This window comes from Prunus mume, linkage group LG3 (genome assembly GCF_029339155.1).
Source record: "Prunus mume cultivar Tortuosa linkage group LG3, ASM2933915v1, whole genome shotgun sequence".
Taxonomy (NCBI): domain Eukaryota; kingdom Viridiplantae; phylum Streptophyta; class Magnoliopsida; order Rosales; family Rosaceae; genus Prunus; species Prunus mume.
Genome location: NC_142700.1, coordinates 6,570,762 through 6,597,449, shown reverse-complemented (window position 1 = coordinate 6,597,449; position 26,688 = coordinate 6,570,762). Strand labels below are relative to the sequence as shown.

General features: G+C 36.9%; 1 protein-coding gene and 5 pseudogenes across 2 annotated transcripts; 2 read left to right on the top strand and 4 right to left on the bottom strand.

Moving 5' to 3' along the window:
• The first annotated feature begins 1,569 nt into the window (after positions 1–1,569).
• On the top strand, positions 1,570–3,246 carry LOC103325376 (berberine bridge enzyme-like 7 pseudogene; annotated as a pseudogene).
• A 543-nt stretch (positions 3,247–3,789) lies between these two features.
• On the top strand, positions 3,790–5,557 carry LOC103325293 (berberine bridge enzyme-like 8 pseudogene; annotated as a pseudogene).
• Positions 5,558–8,871: 3,314 nt separating this feature from the next.
• Positions 8,872–10,693, bottom strand: LOC103325292 (berberine bridge enzyme-like 17 pseudogene; annotated as a pseudogene).
• Positions 10,694–14,079: 3,386 nt separating this feature from the next.
• On the bottom strand, positions 14,080–15,912 carry LOC103325291 (berberine bridge enzyme-like 7 pseudogene; annotated as a pseudogene).
• Positions 15,913–20,216: 4,304 nt separating this feature from the next.
• On the bottom strand, positions 20,217–21,860 carry LOC103325289 (berberine bridge enzyme-like 17). Its single transcript, XM_008227445.2, has one exon. The coding sequence runs from the start codon at positions 21,819–21,821 to the stop codon at positions 20,229–20,231; it is 1,593 nt and encodes a 530-aa protein (XP_008225667.2). The 5' UTR covers positions 21,822–21,860; the 3' UTR covers positions 20,217–20,228.
• A 2,767-nt stretch (positions 21,861–24,627) lies between these two features.
• LOC103325288 (berberine bridge enzyme-like 17 pseudogene) lies at positions 24,628–26,568 on the bottom strand (annotated as a pseudogene). Its single transcript, XR_016125047.1, has one exon. The product of XR_016125047.1 is annotated as a berberine bridge enzyme-like 17 pseudogene (transcript).
• Positions 26,569–26,688: the final 120 nt, after the last annotated feature.

Genomic DNA, 26,688 nt, shown 5'->3' with positions numbered 1-26,688 from the left:
CGACATTGTGTGCGCAATTTCCTTTGGGGTCGGTCTTCTACGTCGAGGATAAACCAAGGTTGCCAAAACTCTCATGGGGGGAGGTTGCGTGCCCTATTTCATATGCTGCTACTTTTTGTCCCACAGTTTCTTTTTATTTTGTGGTGTTTGGCTTTTGAATAGATGCAGTATTCTTGGAGTTTGGCACACAACAAGGAAATATAAAAATCCATCATGACAAACAATTTGTACTTAAGATTTTAATTCGTAAAGCTATTTGGGCTTGAGACCCATGTCGAAATGAAAAGGTAAATTACGGTGGGTAAGAGATTTTTGAGAAACTTACTCCTTTTGCTGCATGCTCATCCATTTAATTATCGGATTTATTTTTATTTGCCATATGAATTTTCTCTTTCTATTTATTTGCTCATACATACATATAAATATACGGCTAATTACATGTAATTCTTGGTTGCAAATATGTTTTTGTTGGAAGTTTGGTTATTATATTTCATGAGAGAACAATCATTGGATTTCTTGAATTTTTGAAAGTTTTAGATCTGACACTAGCGATACCCATGTCAATAAGAATAAAGTAATCTCAACCTTGTTTGCTTGGTGGAATCTTCCTGTTCTTAGAATTAAAAAAATGAATTTAAACTAATTTGTTTGTGATAATACATCCAAGGGTTTTTCAGAAGGGACCTTTAATGGAGGGACTGTATATTTTTAGGGTTTTACAGAGGTGAAGGGGAGGAAGGACGGGTGTTCTATTTATTTCTTTTCTTATTTTTTTATTTTTTTATTTTGTTTTTGCTGGGTGAAATTCTTTTTGTTGAAACAAAAAGATGACAGCAAAAAAAAAAAAAAAGAATGAGATGACATATGATTTGGACTTCCATATCATGTGCCACACGTTTTGGTATCAATAAGTTGGTAAACAAGTTGGTGCCCGTAGCATTATTGGGGTTCAATTCAATAACAAGGAAACAAATAAAGTACTAATTGCACAAGATCGGTACAAAAGAGAAAGAAATAAGATAATAAGAATATGAATTAAATCTCCTAATTAAAGTCAATCTCGCCACAATTTATCTTAACAACTCCTTAAATTCTTAAATAATGTTATTTTTTAAAATTCTTCTATGAAATTTATTCATGCTTGTAACTCATGTCCAATGTGAAAATACAAAGTCCTATTATATAATTGAGACAATGCTTTAGCCAACTAGCTTTGAATTACAAGGTGAATGGCATTGCACAGCATTACCAACATTTGACCTAACCACAAAAACACATCCTTGTGCATCTAGAAGCCACTTCAAATTCTAAATTTTGTCCCTTGGAAATTTATAAGCCTTGTATTCAATGAAACTAATTTCTTCATTTGGCCAGATTTTCTTATTGGTAAGCAGATCTAGCAAGGCGTTTATGGTTTCTCGCTTTTAGCCCATAAAATTCTTTGGTAGCATATCTATCTATGTACATGGTAGTGGTTTTGACTTCTCTAGAAATACTGCCAACCAAAAGTGAAGAAGAGCCATAACCTGCGGTTTAGTTTTCAACGAAAAAAAAATATTTCGACAAATGATGAAAGTGCCAACCTCTAAAGCAATATTATTCTTTGTTCTCTCAGTCCTTCTGTCCTCAGTCTCATGGGCAACTGCCTATGCGGATCTCAATGACTTCCTTCAGTGCCTTCCCAAATTTTCTGAGTCCTCCAACCCAATCATTGAAACCATTTACACACAAAAAAATACCTCGTTTCAATATGTATTTTGAATGCATACATAAAAAACCGCAGATATTCAACATCTACAATTCCAAAACCAATGGCTATTACTGCAGCCATGCATGAATCTCATGTCCAAGCAACTGTGGTTTGTGCAAAACAACATGCTTTGCATATTAGAATCCGGAGCGGTGGCCACGATTAGGAGGGCCTATCATACGTTTCATCTGTCCCATTTATCATTCTTGACATGTTTAATCTTCGATCAATTGAAATAAATGTCACATATGAAAGCGCTTGGGTCCAAGCTGGGGCCAGGGCAGGCGAACTTTATTACAAAATTGCTGAGAAAAGTAAGGTTCATGGATTTCCGGCTGGAGTTTGCCCAACTGTTGCGACTGGTGGCCTTATTAGTGGTGGCGGGTATGGTCCTACGATGAGAAAATTTGGGCTTTCAGAGGATAATATTGAAGATGCTAAGCTAGTTAATGTGAACGGCACAATTCTTGATAGAAATTCAATGGGAGAAGATCTTTTTTGGGCCATTAGAGAAGGTGGTGGAGCAAGCTTTGTTGTCATTCTTTCATGGAAGATTAAGTTAGTTCGAGTTCCAGCTAAAGTAACTGTGTTCAATGTTACAAGAAGCATTGAACAAGGTGCCCTAGATGTCCTTTACCGATGGCAATACGTTGCTCCTAAGCTGCCTAAAAACACCTACATAAGTGCGACTTCGCAAGTCAGTAATGGAGAGGGGGAGAAAAAAGCCGTGGAAGTCTCATTCATTGGTCACTTTTTGGGACAAATTGATGAGCTTCTTCGTTTGATAAATGAGAGCTTCCCTGAACTTGGTTTACAGCTCAAAGACTGATTCGAAATGATTTGGGTAGAATCCACTGTATTTTGGGCTGGCTACCCAATTGGAACTCCCATCAATGTTCTACTTAACAGGACAAATATACCAACATTCTTCTTCAAAAGTAAGTCCGATTATGCGAAAGAACTAATTCCAAAAGAAGGAATAGAATCCATTTGGCAAATGGTGCAAAAGATCGAGAAAGTGTATGTGCAATGGAACCCCTTATGGTGGAAGAATGGATGAGATTGCTGCCTCAGCCACTCCATTCCCTCACAGAGCTGGAAACCTATTCAAGATTTAGTATTTTATGTCTTGGATAGAGGAAGGAATTGAAACTACCAACAAGTACCTCAGCTTCTTGAGAAACCTGTACGAAGCGATGACTCCATTTGTCTCCAAGAACCCAAGAGAGGCCTTCCTAAACTACAGGGATATTGATATTGGCGCTAATCTTCATAATCAGACAGAGTTTGACATTGCTAGGGTTTATGGCAGCAAGTTTTTTAAAGATAATTTTGATAGATTGGTACGTGTGAAAACCGTAGTTGATCCTCAAAATTTCTTCAGGAATGAACAAAGTATATATACCACCTCTTTAGACAGACGAAGTGAATACTTGTGCTTAAAGGTACAAAAAATTTTACTGAGCAAACGTGTAATACTAGTGAACATTCTATAGTTTATTGGTGAAAGTTATGAATGAAGTTATTCTTTATTATCCAAAAAAAAATTGCCAGTATTAGAAAAATCTTTATTTTTTTTCCTGATAGAATAGAATGCATCAACTTTACAAATTCAACCTTTACACAAAGATTTCTATCCTGCAAATATCTGTTGTTCAGATTTCATTCCTACAGTTTTCTTTTATTCGGATTTCTTTTCTATAATTGAATGGGGGCCTTGTGCAGTAGTCACACAGTTGCTTGCTCCCCTTGAGAACCGGCACTCAGTCCACAAAAATTCTATCATTAGGAACCTTTTTTTATCATACAAAAATAAATCCACTGAAAGTCATGAACCTTACAAATTCAACCACAGCTTTTTTTACCATTTTAATTACTTCTAAAAAATCATACACTAATCCTAAAGAGATGAGCTCCAACAGCCAACCCTAAAACCATGCAAGTTTTCTCATCCTCTTCTCTTCTAAGGCACATTTAGCTTAAAAACCCACCTCCATCCCACCCTGAGATCATTAGAAACATCAGCATTGCCTGGAAAAATGAAGGCTTTAGAATGTGCAATACTACTCTCTGCAGTTTTTTCAATCTTTTGTGTGATATCAGTCTCATGTACCAATTCATCCTCAGTTGAATATAATTTTCTCCAATGCCTTTCCAAACATTCTCAGCGATCAAATCCAATCTCTGAAGCAATTTACACCTCCAAAAGTGCCTCTTTTTCCTCTGTTCTGCAGTCATATGTGAGAAACCTCAGATTTATATCCCCGACAACCCCGAAACCGCTGCTAATTGTAGCAGCCAAGCATGAATCCCATGTTCCAGCCACTGTCATATGTGCCAAAAGCCTTGGCTTGGAAATCAGGATAAGAAGCGGTGGACATGACTATGAGGGTGTCTCCTATGTGTCCCGAAATACAAAAGATTTCATCGTTCTCGACATGTTTAATCTCCGGTCCATCAATATTGATATGGCGGATGAAAGTGCATGGGTCCAATCTGGGGCAATACTTGGTGAAATTTTCTATGCAATTTCTATGAAAAGCAAGAACCATGCCTTCCCTGCTGGTGTGTGTCCTAGTATTGGTGCTGGTGGACATTTCACAGGAGGTGGTTATGGTAACATGATGAGAAAATATGGACTTTCAACTGATAACATTGTGGATGCAAAAATAGTAAATGTAAATGGTAAAATCCTTGATAGAAAGGCCATGGGTGAAGATCTATTTTGGGCAATTAGAGGGGGTGGTGGATCAAGTTTTGGAGTCATTCTTGCCTGGAAAATCAAGTTCGTTCGGGTTCCTGCCACGGTGACAGTGTTCGAAGTAAAAAGGACATTGGCACAAGGTGCAACAGAAATTCTTGTGAAATGGCAACAAGTTGCTGATAAGCTAGATCACGATTTGTTCATAAGAGCAATTATTAAGCCAGCGAATGGAACGATCGAGGTGTCTTTCATGTCCTTGTTTCTCGGAAACTCTGAAAGACTTCTGAAGCTGATGAGTCAAAGCTTTCCTCAATTGGGTTTGCAGAAAACAGATTGCCATGAAATGAGTTGGATTCAGTCAGTTTTATATTGGACGAACTACCAGAATGGAACCACTTCCCCTGAGGTTTTGCTAAACAGGGTCCCCAAGGGGCAAGTGTTTCTGAAGCGAAAATCTGATTACGTGAAAGAACCAATTTCAAAGACAGATTTGGAGGCCTTATGGAAGGTGATGATTGAGATTGGAGAAGTTACGATGCTGTGGAATCCTTATGGAGGAAAAATGAGTGAGATTCTAGAGACAGCTACTCCATTTCCACATAGAGCAGGCACCTTGTTCAAGATTCAGTATTCAGTTAACTGGAAGGAGGAAGGGTTCGAGTCCACCAAAAGGTACTTGAGTTTGATGAAAAAACTTTATGTAGCAATGACTCCTTACGTGTCCAAGAATCCCAGGATGGCTTTCTACAACTATCGTGACCTTGACATTGGTACGAATTCAAAAGGCGGGTACGATGAAGCAAAAGTGTATGGGACCAAGTACTTCAAGTGTAATTTTGAAAGATTAGTACGTATTAAAACAGAGGTGGATCCTGAGAATTTTTTCAGAAATGAACAGAGCATTCCAACTCTTCCGTCTAAACAACTATAAAGCAGGAGCCGGGAGCTTTAGGTTTTGATTTTCTATAGTCATAAATAAGAAAGTGAAGAAGATTTTGTTGGGATTAGATAATTCTCTTGTTTTGCATTCTTTCTGTTTTTCCAGTTTTTGTTATGTACAGGATGGAGGCTTGGCCCATAGTTGTAGTTATCTAAAGGTTGGACTTAACATGTCTCATGTACCAAACAAGTGAAGTTTTAAGTTTTAAAACTCAAAAATTCTTAATAATTTCACATATTTTAAATTAACTTTGTATCATAGTTTCCTTCCTGTGAACGCCATGAAGATCGATTTCTTCAACTATATAAAGGATCAAGACCAAAACAAGAAATCAAAATACAAAAAGGCCAATTCTGCCATTAGCATCTACAATTCTAGCATCAATGACATTGTCAGCTACTAGACCATATTTCCCAAATAGGATAATGTTGATCATTTTTTACTCTGAAGTTAAGCGAGTTGGGGCTAGAGCAATCCCAGGATGGGTGACCCATTGGGAAGTTGCTTTTGAGTTCCTAGAAACAAAACTGTGAGGGCAGAGAGGGGGCCCAAAGAGGACAATATCGTGCTACGGCAGAGCCGATTCGGGATGTGACAATTTGGTATCAGAGCCACTCTGCCGTGTGGTGCGAGTGTGCCGACAAGGACGTCGGGCCCCTAAGGGGGTGGATTGTATCCGTTCAAAAAGGTCGTGGACATCTCCATTCCACTGTCATTTGATTTTGGATTGAATATTCACATTCTAACAAGGCATTAGCCTCGTTTTCCCCATGTACATCGTAACTTCCCTCCGTCTCATTGGGTCGGAATTTTTTCTTTTGCATCATAAATTTCTTATTGAAGTGTCTAAAATCACTTGTAAATTGACATACCACCAAACCCATTGAATTTAATGCAGTAAAAATAAGATGCATGTATAGGTTGAGCCAGGAGTGTCCTGGTATAGTTATCTTTGTTTATGTTGGGCTTCGCCCTCATTTTATACTAATAAATAATAATAATAATAATAATACTAATAATAATAATAATAATCACTTTGCTATAGGCTATCTAGCAGTTTGTTTATAAATTGTATTATGCTTGTTTCCTTTTTATTTTCTTTTTTGATCAAATTAACCCATCTACTTTCTTTTTCTTTCTGCCAAATCTATTTAATTTATTGTTGCCTTGAAACCTTTCTCTGGGCAAATGGATGCTTTGTTCCGTTTTGCCTAGTGTGGTGATACCATAGTCGTCTGAGCAGTTATTAGCGGTTCCCAGTGGTTATTTTGGTTTTCAGGATTTACAGAGTTGGAGGAGTTTGTGAAATTTCGGTTACCAATAGTAGGCTTTATCTTTTTAAATTTAACAGATAAGTTAGGGCTGATTTGTGAGTGATTCTAGATATGTCAAAATCACTTCTGAGGAGAAGCACCTCCCACGTAGTTATCCATATCTCGTTTGGAAGTGATTCTGGATATGCCAATAATCATATTCTCCATATAATCACTTCAAGTGGTTTTAAGTGACTTTATGGAGAAGCACATGGGAGGAGTTTCTCCCCATAATCACTTAAAATCGCTAAAAGTAATTCTATGAAGAAGCACATGGGAGACTTGCTTTTGTACGTAGGAGGTTGCTGGTTCAGTTGGCTTGTCGAGGAACATCTGCGGGAGTTCCAATAGGATTCTCAGCCCAAAATACAAGTGACTTGCACCCACCTCACTTCATGGCAGTCTGTTTGTTGTAAACCCAATTCAGGGAAACGCTCATTCAGCAATGCAACAACATCCTCACTTTGCCCCAAAAACTGGCCAATGAATGATACTGCCAGAGTCTTGTTTCCCTTGGTATTAATATTCTTCACTTGTGGCATTGCTCTGAGGAAGAGATCTTCGGGAAGCTCAGGTACAACAGTTTGCCACTTATAAGTGACATCTGTAGCACCTTCCTCTAAGGTCCTTGTAACATTGAACAAGATAATGGACTTGGGGCTTTTTCTTTGTTCTTTCACCCATATTGTTTTGTTGATCGCAGAGTACGTGCCTAGTTTTATTCTTTTTTAACATGAGAGTACGTTTAGCTTAGGCTTTTCATTTTCTAACATCAGTATTTTTCCTGACTTTTTAAACATTAGCATTTATTTGTCAAAGTATACACAAAGGCGGCTCTGATGAGGAGGAGCAATCTTTTCAATCGCACATGGTACCTTTAAATAAAAATGACCCGAAATTTGAAGAAATAAACAGTACCGTATGGAAAGCCTTGTCCATTATTAAGAAAAACTGAAGGAAATCGACGAGTATATACATGCAGGACCTAATCAGATGGCATTATTTTGATGTTGGCCATGTGGAATCATTCCCTTGATTTTTTTTATATGTATGGATGGATAGGGTACAGTTTGTTTGAACATGTTTGCTGGGCTATTATTGCTGCATGGATCTCATATAGTTGGTATTAATAAAATGGAAACAGATAGGCTTTGAAATAGTTTTGTTTTCTAAATTATTAGGGTTATTTCCTTTGGTGTCATATGCCGAAGGAAGTTGAGATTCCATTCCAAAACCAATTGATTTTAGGATGGAACCTCAACTATCTTCAGGGTATCATAGCCAGGTTTCACATGTTGGGCACAACGGTCACACGTGCTTCAACGTCACCAAATATGTTATCCACGTGTTAGGCTAAAAGTTCGCCACACCTGCAAGAGCGTGTTAAGAGTGTTCCTGCTCACATGAAAAAATTAAGAGAGCTAACTTGGGTTTATATATAATAAGTTGGGTTACTCCCCTTATTACCAATCGATTTTGTAGTGGAACCTTAACTTCCATCACATGTATCCCTTATTATGCCAAAATTGCAGGACTACGATACAAATAAATAATTAATATTATTTAAAAGAAAAGGAGAAACGATACTAAATTTCCCCTTATTTGGTCGAATGCGAATTTGGATGGCTGTGGTGGCTGGACGTCGATATGAAGAACCTAAAGACTTAATTATGTATTTTATTTTATTTCACATGTTCCCAATTTTGACCCAAAAAAAAAAATAATAAAAAATTTAAGGTTAATCATGCTTAGTTCTTTCTCAAAATTTATTAGGATGGATGCTTCAATATTTTATTTTTTTGCAATTTTTTTGCTAGGTGTTGCTTTTGCACTATGGTGTGTAAATATAATTTCATTGGATGCCCCTTCGTTTGATAGTTTTGTGCTTGAACCATATGTCATTTAGGGGGAGTTTCTTTTTGTGTAATGTTTACACATAGAATTCAATTTCAGTCGCATTATTTTATTTTTGTGCAAATTCTGTGATTTTATGCTTGTTCTATGTTTGGGGTGGTGTGCTTGGGAAAAATCTCATTTTCAATTTTTGCCTCCGCCCAATTTTTGAGGACCCAATTGAAATGCGGGTATAAGTTTAGAGACCACTGAAGTTAAAAACCCTTAAATAAACAAAAGTACAAATCATTGCAAATAAATAGAACTTCAGTTTATTCATCATCTTTAACAATACATTAAATCAATGTTGGTTACATCGATATCATAATCAAGCATGACACAAACATCTCATAAGATGATACATCTAAACCTTTTACTTATTCTCTCTCTCTCTCTTCCACTTATTCCCACAATATATGTATATATATGAGGTGGAATTTTATTATCCATACATCCCTCTCTCTCTCTCTCTCTCTCTCTCTCTCTCTAAAAAGGGGGGATACTTTGTTTATGCCTGAAAAAATTATGAGGATCAACCGCGGTTTTCACCCGTACCAATCTAGCAAAATTACCTTTAAAGTACTTCCTTCCATAAACTGTAGCAACTCTAAGGCTAGTCTGATTATCTTGATTCACACCAATGTCGAGATCCCTGTAGTTTTGGAAGGCCTGTCTTGGACTCTTGGAGACATATGGAGTCATCATGTCATACAGCTCTCTTGTTAAGCGAACGTACTTGTCAGTGGTCTCAGTCCCTTCATCATACCACGAGCTATAGTATAGAGCAAAAAATAGGTTTCCAGCTCTGTGAGGGTATGGCGTTGCTGACTCGGGAATCTCACTCATCCTTCCACCGTAAGGGTTCATATCCACCCAAATATTCTCTATCTCAATCATCTTCTTCCATAAAGCTTCTATAACATATTTTGGAAGTGGTTCCTTCATATAGTCTGCCTTGCCTTTGTAGAACGTTGCTGGTTCAGTTGGCTTGTCGAGAAGAACGTCTATCGGAGTTCCAACAGGATTGTCAGCCCAAAATACAGTGGCTTCCACCCACCTCACTTCATAGCAGTCTGTTCGTTGTAAACCCAATTCAGGGAAACGCTCATTCAGCAAGGCAACAACCTCCTCACTTTGTCCCAAAAACTGGCCAATGAATGATACTGCCACGGTCTTGTTTCCCTTGGTATCAATATTCTTCACTTGGGGCATTGCTCTTAGGAAGAGATCTTTGGGCAGCTCAGGTGCAACAGTTTGCCACTTATAAACAAGATCTGTAGCACCTTCCTCTATGGTCTTTGTAACGTTGAACACAGTCACTTTGGCTGGAACTGGAACCAGCTGGAGCTTCCATGAAAGAATGACTCCGAAGCTAGCTCCACCACCTCCTCTGATGGCCCAAAAAAGGTCTTCTCCCATTGACTTTCTATCAAGGATTTGACCCTTCACAGTAACTATCTTAGCATCCACCACATTATCGACGCTAAGCCCATATTTTCTCATCATAACCCCATAACCGCCACCGCTAATGTGACCTCCAGCACCAACCGTTGGACAAAGCCCAGCAGGAAATCCGTAAACGTTGGTTTTTGTACCAATTGCATAATAAACTTCTCCAAGAGTAGCTCCAGAGTGAACCCAAGCGGTGTTATCCGCAAGATTAACATCAATGGAGTTGATATTAAACATGTCGAGAATGACAAAGGGGATATCCGACGTGTAAGATAAACCCTCAAAATCATGGCCACCACTACGGATTTTAAGTTGCAATCCATGTTGTTTTGCACAAACCACAGTTGCTTGGACATGGGATTCATGCTTGGCTGTTATAATGGCCAAAGGTTTTGGAGTTGTAGGTGTAGAATATCTGCGGTTGTTGATATGTAATAACAAAACAGATTGAAAGGAGGCATTTTGAGGGGTGTAAATTGCTTCATGGATTGGGTGGGCATGAGAGTGTATTGTAAGGCATTGGAGAAAGCCATCAATGGCAACTGTTTTTGAAGTTGTCCATGATACTGAGAGTGAAAGGACTGAGAGAATGAAAAGCAGAGTTTTTCGGGACTTCATTGTGGGGGGTTTTGCCTTTGCTTTAAGTCTTGGCTGTGTGACAAGATAATAGACTTGGGGCAGTATTTATAATGAAGCCAAAGTACCCGACTTTAAACTTTTTCTTTTTTTCTTCACCAACTTATTCATTGTTTTTTTACATGAGAGAACGTAGCTAGTTAGCTTAGGCTTTTCATTTTTTAATATCAGTATTGTTCTTGCCAACAAAGGCGGCTCTGATGAGGGGGAGCAATCTTTGCAATCGCACATGGTATTTTGCTACAGTATGAAAGTTGATGTTTGCATAAATTTGAACCCTTAGATGTTAATGTCATTTGCAAAACATTTTGAACGGCAAGCAACTGGATGTCATTCTCATTTGAGTCCTTGTTTTTTAGAGAGGTTGTAGGAGGAAGAGGAAGAACCCGATTTAAGGAACATTTTTTTAAAGATTTTTCATCTTATTAGTAAAATACTTGTTGTCAATTCTCTAGCCTTTATAAGCCTTTTAATTCCTTTTTTTTTTTTTGGGTTGTAGAAATAGAGAACGGTTAATAATAATTAATTCAAAATTAAATTAAATGCCTTTTTTTTTAATAAGAAAACACATTCCATTTAATAAATAATAAAGATAACCTATATGCATATAACAAATCTACTAACGACGTAATTCTTGAAGGAGAAGAGATTGAATGTAAGGTTTTTTTGAGTTTGTAAGATCCTACAACTTCGGATGCCCATTCCCTTAAAAATGACCCTGAAATTTGAAGATACAAACAACAATACCATGTTTTTCAGATGTACAAATAGAATAATCTTTGATTGTTAATTAATTTAGCACAGGGACCAATGCGGGGATAGAATATGGGCACTAAATCCATTGCATGCTGCTCTAATATTAACAAAAACAGATGGATATTTATAATATTATAAACGTCTCGAATAGAATGCCAGATGGATTATTCAAATAAATCCTAACGCTGTCGAGTATAGCCTGCCCAGAATGCAGAGCCCTATCTCAAGTCTATAATCTCGGGTGTCTTCCTTCTGCAGATGATGGACTGTTTACCAACGATATTCTCATCCTCTTTTAATTATGAGAATGTGGAAAGCCTGGCCTATTATTCAACTCATCCTGCTCCATTATTAAGAAAACCTGAAGGAAATCGACGAGTTTATACATGAAAGACCTAATCATACGGAATTATTTTTATGTTGGCCCATGTGTTATCATTCCCTTGATTACTTTATATGAATGGATAGGGTACAGTTTGTTTGAACATGTTTGTTGGGCTAGCTATTATTGCTGCATGGATCTCATAGATGGTATTAATAAAATAGCTGCATGGATCTCATAGTTGGAATTAATAAAATGGAGGAAATGGATAGAGTTGGATTGATATAACAATTATTTCGTATATTTTTATTATCTTTCTCTTAGATTCTTACTATGTTCTTAAGTGAGTTTAGTCCATTTTTACTTAGTTTTATGTTTTACCAGGTTTAAAGAGTAAAGATGGAAAAACAAGCTAAAGGAGCAATTTTGGGATTGAAATATAATGTGCAATCCTAGAAGCAAAATTTCCTGTGCAGATCAGTCAACTTGACATGCAATTCAGTTTGAATTGGTTTCAGTTCAAAATCGCAATCTAACCAATTAACCATGGTTGGAGCTCAAATGAGAAGAGAAAACCAACCAAATCTTATAAACATTGGGCGGTTTTTTCTAGAACTTTCATTTACAGGTTTTTCAAATCTAATATTCATGTGAAATGAAGCAAAACAATTTCATACTTCAAATTTGAAACAAACACATAATATCTACATATTATGTCGTTAGATTCATCTTCTATTTCCTCGTATTCATTCTCAACAAACCATGTTGTTCAAAACAAGCATATAGTATCGATAATGTGGGATGAACACAGAGTTTCTCTCTCAAGTTGTCATTGTTCTGCAATATTCCAATCCCTTGAGGGTGTTTATTTATTTATTTATTTTCTTTTGGATTTCCATGAAGAATAAACTACTAGCTCAACTAAGTTTGGAGAAGAAGGTAGTGCTTACCTCCTTAATAGACCTAGGATTGTTTGAGCTTGTGGTTACTTTTTCTGTAAGACTCTCTTGACTTAGTGTATTGCCTTGTCAGAGTGATGGCCCCTTTTTTTTTTTTTTCGAGTGGTGGGTTTCTGGGTAACATTTCTGGTGTGCATCATATTGTATGTGTTATCTTTGAAATATTGATGAATATGTACACACATTTCACTCTAGTTATTGTTAGCACAAGCGATGCCTAGATTGACGGATCCTTTTGAGTGCCTTATTGTTACTAATAATTTTCAGGTGTGCATGTTTTGTGAATGTATTTGATTTGGATCTATTTATCTGTTGTCTATTCATAGGTCTATGACTAGTTGTTGACTAATATTATTATTAGGAATAGTTAATCATTATTGTCTTATATTTGTCCATTGGGGTTTTAATTTACCCCTTCACATAAGTACCAATTTCATCCTTTTATTGAGAAGTCGGTGCATGTTCAATTAACAAACTACCCCTACAGCATGCATAGAAGGGGAGAAGAGAGCAAATCGTGAAAAAAAAACAAAAACAAAAACAAAAAACAAGAAACCACCCAGAAACGATGGTTTAGTCTAGAAATGTACAAATTCCCAATTGTTTTATGTTGGTATGAACTAACCGATTCTCATAGTTCTGGAATTTTTGAGTTTTATTCGGATTGGGACCTAAAACTTGTTCTAATCTAGGGTTAGAAGTAAAGGATTTTTCTCCTATGTTCGTTCCAATAAATTTTTAATTTGGATTTATGGATCCAGTCGGGGTAATTTACCTTTCTTTTTCTTTTTTTTTTATATATCTCCCGAAAAAGAAAAAAAAACAGTTCTCTTTCCTATTCAATTCATCAGTATTAGTTTATTTACAAATTTATAAATAAACCCAATCCTAAACATGTATTTATAAAAAAACTCAAGCACTATTTAAACATAGAAACACACCCAAAATCAACCCCAAAGTCAACTTTTTGGGTGTGTTTATAAATGGGTTTTGAGTGTGTGTAATGATGGTTTTGGGTGTGTTTATATGTTTAAATAGTGTTTGGGTGTTGTTTTATAATTTCAACCCCCATTTTGGGTGTTTTAGTGAAACTCCCTAGTTTATTTCACTTTGGATATATATTTGTTTTTATCTTTTCACATCTCCAACTCTCTCATTTGTTCCAATTAAGTCCTTCCGTCAATTTGAGTGTTAAAATCGTCCATTTGAACTAAAATATGAATAACTAATTAAATATTATTAAAAAAGAAAGGGAAAAAAAAAAGTCTATTCCCAATCTTCTAAGACCCAATTGAAACTCAGGTATAAATTTGAAGACCATTAAAGTTAAAAACCCTTTAAAATGCACAAATCATTGCAAATAAATAGAACTTCAGTTTATTCATCATCTTTAATAATACATTAAATCGATGTTGGTTACATCGATATCATAATCAAGCATGATACATCTAAACCTTTTACTTATTCTCTCTCTCTCTTCCACTTATTCCCACAATATATGTATATATATGAGGTGGAATTTTATTATCCATACATCTCTCTCTCTCTCTCTCTCTCTCTCTCTCTCTCTCTCTAAAAAGGTGGGATACTTTGTTTATGCCTGAAAAAATTATGAGGATCAATCGCGGTTTTCACCCGTATCAACCGAGCCAAATTACCTTTAAAGTACTTCCTTCCATAAATTGTAGCAACTTCAAAGCTAGTATGATTATCCTGATTGGCACCAATGTCGAGATCCCTATAGTTTTGGAAGGCCTCTCTTGGACTCTTGGAGACATATGGAGTCATCATGTCATACAGCTCTCTTGTTAAGCGAACGTACTTGTCAGTGGTCTCAGTCCCTTCATCATACCACGAGCTATAGTATAGAGCAAAAAATAGGTTTCCAGCTCTGTGAGGGTATGGAGTTGCAGACTCAGGAATCTCACTCATCCTTCCACCGTAAGGGTTCATATCCACCCAAATATTCTCTATCTCAATCATCTTCTTCCATAAAGCTTCTATAACATATTTTGGAAGTGGTTCCTTCATATAGTCTGCCTTGCCTTTGTAGAACGTTGCTGGTTCAGTTGGCTTGTCGAGAAGAACATCTATCGGAGTTCCAACAGGATTCTCAGCCCAAAATACAGTGGCTTCCACCCACCTCACTTCATGGCAGTCTGTTCGTTGTAAGCCCAATTCAGGGAAACGCTCATTCAGCAAGGCAACAACCTCCTCACTTTGTCCCAAAAACTGGCCAATGAATGATACTGCCACGGTCTTGTTTCCCTTGGTATCAATATTCTTCACTTGGGGCATTGCTCTTAGGAAGAAATCTTTGGGCAGCTCAGGTGCAACAGTTTGCCATTTATAAACAAGATCTGTAGCACCTTCCTCTATGGTCTTTGTAACGTTGAACACAGTCACTTTGGCTGGAACTGGAACCAGCTGGAGCTTCCATGAAAGAATGACTCCGAAGCTAGCTCCACCACCTCCTCTGATGGCCCAAAAAAGGTCTTCTCCCATTGACTTTCTATCAAGGATTTGACCCTTCACAGTAACTATCTTAGCATCCACCACATTATCGACGCTAAGCCCATATTTTCTCATCATAACCCCATAACCGCCACCGCTGATGTGACCTCCAGCACCTACCGTTGGACAAAGCCCAGCAGGAAATCCGTAAACGTTGGTTTTTGTACCAATTGCATAATAAACTTCTCCAAGAGTAGCTCCAGAGTGAACCCAGGCGGTGTTATCCGCAAGATTAACATCAATGGCGTTAATATTAAACATGTCGAGAATGACAAAAGGGATATCCGACGTGTAAGATAAACCCTCGAAATCATGGCCACCACTTCGGATTTTAAGTTGCAATCCATGATGTTTGGCACAAAGCACCGTTGCTTGGACATGGGACTCATTCTTGGCAGTTATTATGGCCAAAGGTTTTGGAGTTGTAGATGTCGAGTATCTGCGGTTATTGATATGCAATAACAAAACAGATTGAAATGAGGCATTTTGAGGGGTGTAAATTGCTTCTTGGATTGGGTAGGCATGAGAATATTTTGTGAGGCATTGGAGAAAGCCATCAATGCCAACTGTTTTTGCAGTTGTCCATGATACTGAGAATGAAAGGACAGAGAGAATGAAAAGTGCTAGAGTGTTTCGGAACTTCATTGTTAGGGGCTATGGCTTTCTTGCTTTAATTCCTGGCTGTGTGACAAGATAACGGACTTGGGGCAGTATTTATAATGAAGCCGAAGCACGCCATTTTGGACTTTTTCTTTGGGCTTTCATCGAGCTACTGTAGGCAACATGGTCTCCTTCCATTTTTAATATCAACTTTGCTTTGCCATGACTATTACATAATAATAGACCATACTTTGCATACGTGATGAGTTATTATTATAAGTTTCAACGGATTAAACCAGACACCAATTAAGACAAATAAGTCTATATTCTCGCCAAAATGGCCCCCATCCATGTGAGTGATTATAAAATATTACAGTAATATGGTTATGTGGTACATCGTGTATACATATTATAATATAAGTGGATATTCATTGATACTATTCCCTAAAAAGGGAGAAAATAAACTCTATCGTCCACTCATATTATAACATGTATACAAGACGTACCACATGGTTATAGTACTATAGTATTCTATAATTTCACTGAAAAAAATAAGTCCTCGTGTTTCCCATGCTTGGATCATCTTTTATATTAGCAAAAACAGATTGACATTTCTTTATAAAAATCTACAATAGAATGGCAGATGAAATTTTAAAAGCTCCGTCTCAATCCTAAAGCTCGGGTATATCATGCCCGGATTGCGAAGGCCTCACTGAAATTCTATAATATTTGGTGTTCTGCACACGATGGATTGTTTCGACAGGTTTTGTCCAGAAGGCCATGAACAGCGATGCTTGAATCCAGTTTCAGTTATTAAACTCATCATATGGAAAACATGTGGATCTATTATTAAGAAAAACTTGCGGAAATTGACGAGTATGCATGGAGAACCTTATCATAAGGGATCATTCTGATGCTGGCCATGTGATTTCATTCATTTTATATATGTAGGATAGAATTTGTTTGATGCATTAATTGCTCTCGTAGTTGATATTTATAAATTGTCCGACGCGGTTTGGACGACCAAATCATTTCATCGTTGAGAGCTACAATTTGAGCTAAAATCAGGGGAGAGAACCAAACCAAATCAAATAAGTATTCGATTGTTTGAAACAAACACATAAAGGTTGAAACAAACACATCAAATGAAACACAACAGTTCTATACTTCAAGGTTGAAACAAACACATCAAATTTTGTAGTTCAGATTTATATGGACTTTTTCTATGGTTTTTCACCCCTTAATCCATTTTATTAATACCAACTTTGCTGTGCTATGATCTATTACATAATATATAAAAGACCAGCAGGCTCGCTTTCCATATGGTGAGTTATTCTAAGTTTCAGACCGATTAAACCAGACAACTATTAAGACAAATAAGTCCACGTTTTTCCAGTGCACAAATAAGATCATGTTTTAATTGTTAATTTGGCATTAACTATACATATTAACAGTAGTTAATTTGACAAACTCATCAAATCTTGTAATAAACGGATTTACATTTCTAATGTTATCAAACCTTTAAGTGATTCGGACTTTATGTCACTTTGGTAGTGTGTGTGTGAGAGAAAACCCCTCCGCCTTTCTAACTTTGGCAAAAAGGCAAAAAAACACCTACAACCGCTGCCCAACTCTTCAAAAACACACAATAGAATTTGGGTTTTGAAGTGAAATTCATTGGGCTAGTGGTCGATGAACATGTAGTGCAAAAAGTGGCCGATCAAAGCCCAACCCTGGAATGGTTTAGTCAAAACTGTACCCGCAATTGATAAGGCCGAACTCCAACGGTTTATGGATGTGTGAAAAGAGAAATCCATATCCATCTACAATAGCTTCAAATTGCAAATCTGTGTTGTAGGCTACGAACTTTGGCCGCCATGGTTCTCCAAGGTTGTCTTGCAAGTGATCCTCCCAACCAACACCACAAGACAGAAATAACTTTTACTTTAAGTACTAATCAATTTGCCAACTGTTTAAGAGAAGGAATTGAAATATGAAATGATTGGCGGCCAAAACTAAACCATAGTAAAAATAATAGTAAATTGAGGTTACACCCATAAAATTCATTTAAAATCATCAAGAGCCCTTCCTTTTATTTTTCTATTTAAAATACTAAATTTTTTCAAATAATACCTGATGACTAGGATCCAACTAAGCAGTTACCTAATATAACTTAAAATATGATTTATTATATTTTTCAGGTTCCAAAACTACACCTATTTATAATTTAATGTGTTATATGGGAGGAGTATTAAGCTTTGGAAGCACAAAGAAGACAGAAAAGGAAGTTAAGGACATGAACAAGGAAAGCTCATTATTAATTAATAGAAAGTGAAGTAGGAAGAGCTCCTGAGCGATCAGATACAAAAGAACCCAAAAAAGGGAGAGCAATTTACATTTTGTTATAGCAAAGAAACCAACAAGAGACTTCCATAAGTACTGTACATTAATGTCCTCATCAGTTTGATTTGAAGTGGCCACTATTATCACTTCCGTAAATGATGACCATACAGTCTGAAATCAAAGCACTTAATTTACCTACAGCACTTAATTTTACAATAGCTCTTTGAATTATCATAAATCACAGTTGAGAAATCACAAAGAAGACAGAAAAGGAAGTTAAGAACATGAACAAAGAAAGCTCATTACTAATGAGTAGAAGTGAAGTAGGAAAAAGAAATTATTTTGACAAAAGAGATGAGTAAAAATTATTAAATTGCAAACTAATCCTTTTTTTATATAAATATATATAGAGGAACCCTACTTTTTCCTAAACTTTTTCTTTTCTTTCAACAAGTTTGGGTGGGTTTCAATTTCCAAAGCAAACAAATTATCTACAGACAACGTATATAAACACCTCTTGTTTTTATAAATTCTCTGCGAATATCTCGAATCTACAAATAATAATAATAATAATAATAATAATAATAATAATAATTTGCAGGACGTTAAGAGCATGAACAAGGAACCCAACAAAGGGAAAGCAATTTACATTTTGTTATAGCTAAGAAACCAACAAGAGACTTCCATAACTGTACATCAATGTCCTCATCAGTTTGATTGGGGTGGCCACTATAATCACTTCCGTAAATGATGACCATTCAGTATGAAATCAAAGCACTTAATTTACCTACAGCACATAAACAAAACACTTAATTTACCTACCCAACAGCACATAAACAAAGCACTTAATTTACCTACCCAACAGCACATAAGCAAAACACTGAATCTATATTTCATCATTCCAGATTTCAAGTTGTGATGTGCTTCTAGTGCCATGAGATGAACGAGCTGAAAGAGGAAGCTATCATCATCATGAACGACTAGCTGCGAGCATTTTGGCTAAGAGAAGAAGATAGCTTGGAAAGGTCTAGCTACTCCTTATAGGCCTAGAATCCTTGAGCCTATACCTGGTGTTTCTGTAACTATTTCTTTTTTCTTAGTGGATTGCCTGGTCGGTTGATGACCTCTAATTTTTCCTAGTAGTGGGTTTTTGGGTCATCATCTCTGGGTGTTCTTTTGAATGTTGCTTTAAATTTGTCTTACTCTTACTTGTTTCTCACACGCATCTCACCTACTTAGTGCTAGCACAGGGGATGCCTAGATTGACGGGTCCTCCTGAGTGCATAGGTTATCACTTAGTTGTTTGCTAGGCTTGCAGGGGTTTGAGAATTGAATGATAAATGAATGTGCGTTCTGCTGTGGGTACTCAGACCTATGACTAGTTATTGACTAGTCATATAGTTGTTAGGTTTACCTTGCTATCTAATCTGTGGTCAGCAAGTTTAATTTTTAATTTATCCCTTTCACCTAAGTATGAATTTCATATGAAAAATTAACCATAAGATCCTTTCTCTAGATAAAGAAAACCATTATTAGAAAAAATTCCAATGTTCAATTAGGAGTGAATTCTCTATGGGTCTAGAAGTAAACGAACTTTTTCTTATTAAAAATTACAATGTTCAATTAGGAGGTACTCCTTAATAGGCCTAGTATATATGCTGCTCTAAGCTTATCAGGATTGAGGTTAAAATGCTTTATAATAAGCTCTACCTGGGTTTTAGCCTTGAGAGTATATATTATTAAACATTCTTCGTACATAATTATTATGCAATAATAGAATTTCCTAGAACAGTTTATTCAACATTAAATTAAATCGATATTGGTTACATCGATAACATAATCAACCAAGCATGCACATCATACATGTAAACAAGCTTCTACTTATTCACACCCCTCTCTTCTCTCTCTCTCTCTCTCTCTCTCTCTATCTATATATATACACACACACATATATGCGCGCACACACATATTTATATATAGGAGGTGGAGTTTATTATACATCATCTCTCTCTCTCTCTCTCTCTCTCTCTCTCTCTCTCTCTCTCTCTAAAGAGTTGGGATACTTTGTTTATGCTTGAAAAAATTATGAGGATCCACCTTGGTTTTCACACGTACCAATCTATCAAAATTACCTTTAAAATACTTCTTTCCATAAAGTTTAGCCGTCTCAAAGTTAGTCTGGCTGTCCTGATTGGCACCAATGTCAAGATCCCTGTAGTTTTGGAAGGCCTCTCTTGGATTCTTGGAGACATATGGAGTCATCATTTCATACAACTCTCTTATTAAGCCAAGATACTTGTTGGTGGTCTCAATCCCTTCATCATACCACGACGAATAGTATAGAGCAAAAAATAGATTTCCGGCCCTGTGAGGGTATGGAGTTGCTGACACAGAAATCTCACTCATTCTTCCACCGTAAGGGTTCCAATCCAACCAAATATTCTCAATCTCGATCATCTTCTTCCATATAGATTCAAAAACAGGTTTTGGAAGTGGCTTCTTTACATAGTCAGACTTACCTTTGTAGAAGGTTTCAGGTTCAGTTGGCTTGTTGAGAAGAACATTTATCGGAGTTCCAATAGGATTGTCAGCCCAAAAGACAGTGGATTCCACCCAACTCACTTCATGGCAGTCTTTTCGTTGTAAACCCAATTCAGGGAAACGCTCATTGAGCAATGCAACAACCTTGTCACTTTTTCCCAAGAAATGGCCAAGGAACGATACTGCCACAGTCTTTTTTCCCTTGGTATCAATATTCTTCACTTGTGGCATTGCCCTGAGGAAGAGCTCTTTGGGCAGCTTGGGTGCAACAGTTTGCCACTTATAAACCAAATTTGTAACACCTTCCTCTATGGTCCTTGTAACGTTGAACACGGTCACTTTGGCTGGAACTGGAACCAGCTTGAGCTTCCATGAAAGAATGACTCCGAAACTAGCTCCACCACCTCCTCTGATGGCCCAGAAAAGGTCTTCTCCCATTGACTTTCTATCAAGGATTGTACCCTTCACAGTAACTATCTTAGCATCAACGATATTATCAACGCTAAGCCCATATTTTCTCATCATAAACCCATACCCGCCACCCCCGAAGTGGCCTCCAGCACCAACCGTTGGACAAATCCCAGCAGGAAACCCGTAAACCTTGGTTTTTGCAGCAATTGCATAATAAACTTCTCCAAGAGTAGCTCCAGACATAACCCAAGCTTTTTTCTGCGCAAGATTAACATCAACGGATTTAAGATTAAACATGTCGAGAATGACAAAAGGGACATCCGACGTGTAAGATAAACCCTCGAAATCGTGGCCACCACTTCGGATTTTAATTTGCAATCCATGACGTTTGGCACAAACCACAGTTGCTTGGACATGGGATTCATTCTTGGCTGCTATTATGGCCAAAGGTTTTGTAGTTGTTGGTGTAGAAAATCTGCGGTTGTTGATATGTAATACCAAAACAGATTGAAAGGAGGCATTTTGACGGGTGTAAATTGTTTCCTGGATTGGGTGAGCAGAGTGAGAATGTTTGGTAAGGCATTGGAGAAAGCCATCGAAGTCAGCTGTTGCTGAAGTTGCCCATGATACTGAGATTGAAAGGACTGAGAGAATGAAAAGAAGCACGGTAGGGTTTTGGAACTTCATTGGTACGTAACTTGTGAGGCTTATGGTTTTCTTGCCTTGAGTTTTGGCTGTGTGATAAGATAACAGACTTGGGGCAGTATTTATAATGAAGCCAGAGCACCCAAGTTTGGACTTTTTCTTTGTTTTCTCACGTACGCAATCCCCTTGCATTTTATTAATATCAACTTTGCTGCTTCAAGTATTGCATATGACCAGGCTTTCCATATGATGAGTTATTCTAAAGTTTCAAGTTTCAACCCAGACAGCTTGCTATACATGAACCTTTTCCATTGCAGACTTCCTAAAAAAAATCTACAAAAATCTATAATATTGGAAAAGTTCACAATATTATAGAGCAGGAGCACGCCCAGATTGCGAAGCGCTCTCTCAAAATCTGTAATATTGGGTGTTCTGTACACGACGGACTGTCACAAATTTGATCCGAAACTCCATAAACATAGATGGGATTGTGGAAAACCTGGTCTATTATTAAACTCACCATATGGAAAGCCTGGTTTATTATTTAGAAAAACTGATAGAAATCAAGGAGTATGCATGAAGGACGTAGGGATTTTATTGATGTGGGCCATGTGGTATCAATGATTTTATATGTAGGGATTTTATTGATGCATTGCTTTCATAGAGTTGATTTTAATTAAATGGATCACGTTATATATGGGTGGACCCGACCATGTTTGGATCGCTTTTCCTTCAAAACCTCTTTCAAATTAATGAATCAGTGAAGGCTATGGTTTGAGCTAAATTGGGAGGAGAAGCTTAATGAAATTAAACAAACTGTAGGGTTGTTTGTTTGGTTCAATGTATTTGGTGATTTAAGCCTAAGATCAATAATATTTATATACATAGAGAGTTTCTATTGATGGATTCCTCAAATAAGCTTATTTGAAGGACACCCTTATAGGGCCCACTATGCATTGTATTTCACTAATCCAAACTATCTAGTTTGTAGATATTAATTCAAAGATCATATCTATAAAAAAAAAAAATTACTTGAATCCGATATCATTTTACCATTCAATTAAATTATTGAAGCACCATGTTCATTGACTTTGTTGGTCTCAATTAGATGCCTTAATGATTTTCAATTTGTCTGATTTTTTGCAAGGATTATTTATGAATGAAGACTTGAAAAATAGCTTGAATCGTTGAAAAAAAATTCGCAGGGTACCCTAAAGGGTTTCCCTCAATGGAAGGGACTATATATATATATATATATATATATATATATATAGGATCCCTCAAATAAGCTTATTTGAGGTACACCCTTGTAGGGCCCACCCCGCCTTGTATTTCAATGATCTGAACCATCTATTTTTTAGGTATTCATTCAAATATTTTCTCTATAAAAAATTACTTAAATCTGAATCCATTTGACCACTCAATTGAACGATTTTTATTTTAGTGTTTTTTTGAAGCAACATGTTCCTTGATTTTGGTGGGCATTACTAGACGTCTTAACAGTTTCTAATTTACCTAATTTTTTGCAAGGATAATCTATGAGTGAAGACTTGAAAATAAGACAATGCGGATCGTTGAAATAAAATTCATAGTGGCTCCAAAGATGTCTCTCAAATCTATTATTTGAGAAATCTCTCAATAGAAAAATATTGTGCATACATTTTATATATAGGTATTCAGTGATTCGGCCCATTTAGTATTTTATTTTTTCTATAACTTTCATTTACACACTTTTCACATCTAACAGTCATGTGAAATGAAACACATCAATTATAATTCAAATTGAAACAAACACATCAAATATTTCTTATTATTACATCAAAGCACATAATAATCTTATGAAGCCAATCAACCTAACAATCTTATAACAATTAAAAGCACATAATAAGAAGCCTTTATTGTATCCACCATTCTAATTTCTAAATATGTACGTAGTATCCTAACAATAATATTCAACATTACATCAAAGTCACAAACTAACAGGGTTGGTGAAACTGTTGAGGAAGAAACAATGTTAAGTTTTAGTTTGTTGACTTTTAGATATCTTTCAAAAAATTAGGTATGAATATTGAAAGTTATTAGGCACACCGCTATTTCCAGAATAAATAGTTTCTTTTTAGTTTTTAAATATTAGCTTTCAATTCTTTCCTACATTCTGGCTTTGATAATTTATTTTTCCTACATTTTGGCTTCGATAAATGAAAGTTTATTTTTGTTTTGAGTACAAGCGATTAGGGGATGTGTGTTTACATAAATATTTATTGGGTGTTTGAAGGTTTCAAAGCTTTGCCAACATAGATGAAGGTAGAAGAGCTCAACCAACTGAGTTATACTCTACTGACAAATGAATAAAAGAACTTAGTAATATGCTGTTTTTAATATGCATCTATACTCATTTAATTTGATTATATATAATATGCTTTGTGTGGGTGGATTGCTGCTTTGCTTTTATTTTGTTTTTGTTTCTCTTTTTGGTACCCATTTAATTCATCAACAGGCACCTATAACCTATGCATAATAATGGTCTGCCTCCAACCATACACGGCCTTGTGAAGCGAAAAAAAAATCAAAGCTTGAATTTGTGCTTAGGAATGAAAAGGAAAAGAAGAAATGAAGAATAAGAAATCCCAACAGATGATTCATGAACATTAGATAGATAGGTGTAGAAAAAGTGGTCCATAATTTCTTCATTTCTTAGACGTACAGGGAGAGAGTTTGTGGGTGTGTGCTTCAACATTTTTGGCCAGCCTACAATTGATTTCTTTTGTAGATAAGGTTCATTGTGTGAACATGATTTGAAAACTTTCGTAAAGCTCAATCCCTTTATGAGTTAATGTAGACTACAAACTTTCATAAAGGACTTGTTGATTATATTCGGGTTTAGAAAGAACACATATAGTAGAGGTTACAAGAGATCGTCATTGTAGACTACAAGCCTTATTTTACAACAAATAAAATGAATATTTTGGTAACATCAATAACATCAGCATGACACACAGCTCATAAGATGATTTATGTTAACCTTCTTCCACTTATTCTATCTCTCTCTCTCTCTCTCTCTCTCTCTCTCTCTCTCTCTCTCTCTCTCAGAGGTGGAATTTATTGTTTATGGATATCACATGTACATAGTATACATCTCTCTCTAAAGAGGGGGGATACTTTGCTTATGCTTGAAAAAATTAAGAGGATCGACCATGGTTTTCACACGCACCAATCTATCAAAATTACCTTTGAAGTACTTCCTTCCATAAAGTGTAGCAGTTTCAAAGTTAGTCTTATTATCCTGGTTCGCACCTATGTCGAGGTCCCTGTAGTTTTGGAACGCCTCTCTTGGATTCTTGGAGACATATGGTGTCATCATGTCATACAACTCTCTTGTTAAGCTAACGTACTTGTTGGTGGCCTCAATCCCTTCGTCATACCACGACGAATAGTATAGAGCAAAAAATAGGTTTCCGGCCCTGTGAGGGTATGGAGTTGCTGACTCAGAAATCTCACTCATTCTTCCACCATAAGGGTTCCAATCCAACCAAATGTGCTCTATCTCAATCATCTTCTTCCATATAGAATCAAAAACATGTTTTGGAATTGGTTCCTTCACATAGTCTGACTTACCTTTGTAGAAGGTCTCTGGTTCAGTTGGCTTGCTGAGAAGAATTTCTATGGGGGTTCCAATAGGACTTTCAGCCCAAAATACAGTGGATTCCACCCAGCTCACTTCATAGCAGTCTTTTCGTTGTAAGCCCAGTTCAGGGAAACTCTCATTCAACAATGCCACAACCTTGTCACTTGTTCCCAAGAAATGGCCAATGAATGATACTCCCACAGTCTTGTTTCCCTTGGTATCAATATTCTTCACTTGTGGCTGTGCTCTGAGGAAGACCTCCTTGGGCAGCTCAGGTGCAACAGTTTGCCACTTGTAAACCAAATCTGTAGCACCTTCCTCTATGGTCTTTGTAAGGTTGAACACAGTCACTTTGGGTGGAACTGGAACCAGCTTGAGCTTCCATGAAAGAATAACTCCGAAGCTAGCTCCACCACCTCCTCTGATGGCCCAGAAAACGTCCTCTCCCATTGACTTTCTATCAAGGATTCTACCATTGGCAGTAACTAGCCTAGCATCCACGATATTATCGACGCTAAGCCCATACTTTCTCATCAAAAACCCATAGCCGCCGCCACTAAAATGGCCACCAGCACCAACTGTTGGACAAATCCCAGCAGGAAAGCCGTAAACGTTGGTTTTTGTACCAATTGCATAATAAACTTCTCCAAGAGTAGCTCCAGAGTGAACCCAAGCGCTCTTATCAGCAACATTAACATCAATGGAGTTAATGTTAAACATGTCGAGAATGACAAAGGGCACATCCGACGTGTAAGATAAACCCTCGAAATCATGGCCACCACTTCGGATTTTAATTTGCAAACCATGATGTTTGGCACAAAGCACAGTTGCCTGGACGTGGGACTCATTCTTGGCTGCTATTATGGCCAAAGGTTTTGGAGTTGCAGCTGTAGAATATCTGCGGTTATTGATATGTGCTACCAAAACAGATTGAAATGAGCTATTTTGAGGGGTGTAAATTGATTCTTGGATTGTGTGGGCAGGGTGAGGATATTTTGTGAGGCATTGGAGAAAGCCATCAATGGAAACTGTTCCTGCAGTTGTCCATGGTATCGAGAGTGAAAGGACGGAGAGAATGAAAAGCAGGACTGGAGGGTTTCTGAACTTCATTGGTAATATGTGGGATTGTAGCTTTCTTGATTTAATGCTCAGCAGTGTAATAATACAACAGGCTTGGGGCGGTATTTATAATGGAGCCAAAGCACCCAAACTTTGAATTTGTTTTTGGTTTCTCACCCAACCCGTGTAGCGTATCAAATTCAACTTGTTATGTTGAATTTTATA

Bases quoted from the DNA above. Each gene is read 5' to 3' on its own strand.
- LOC103325289 (XM_008227445.2), bottom strand. From the start codon at position 21,821: ATGAAGTTCCAAAACCCTACCGTGCTTCTTTTCATTCTCTCAGTCCTT.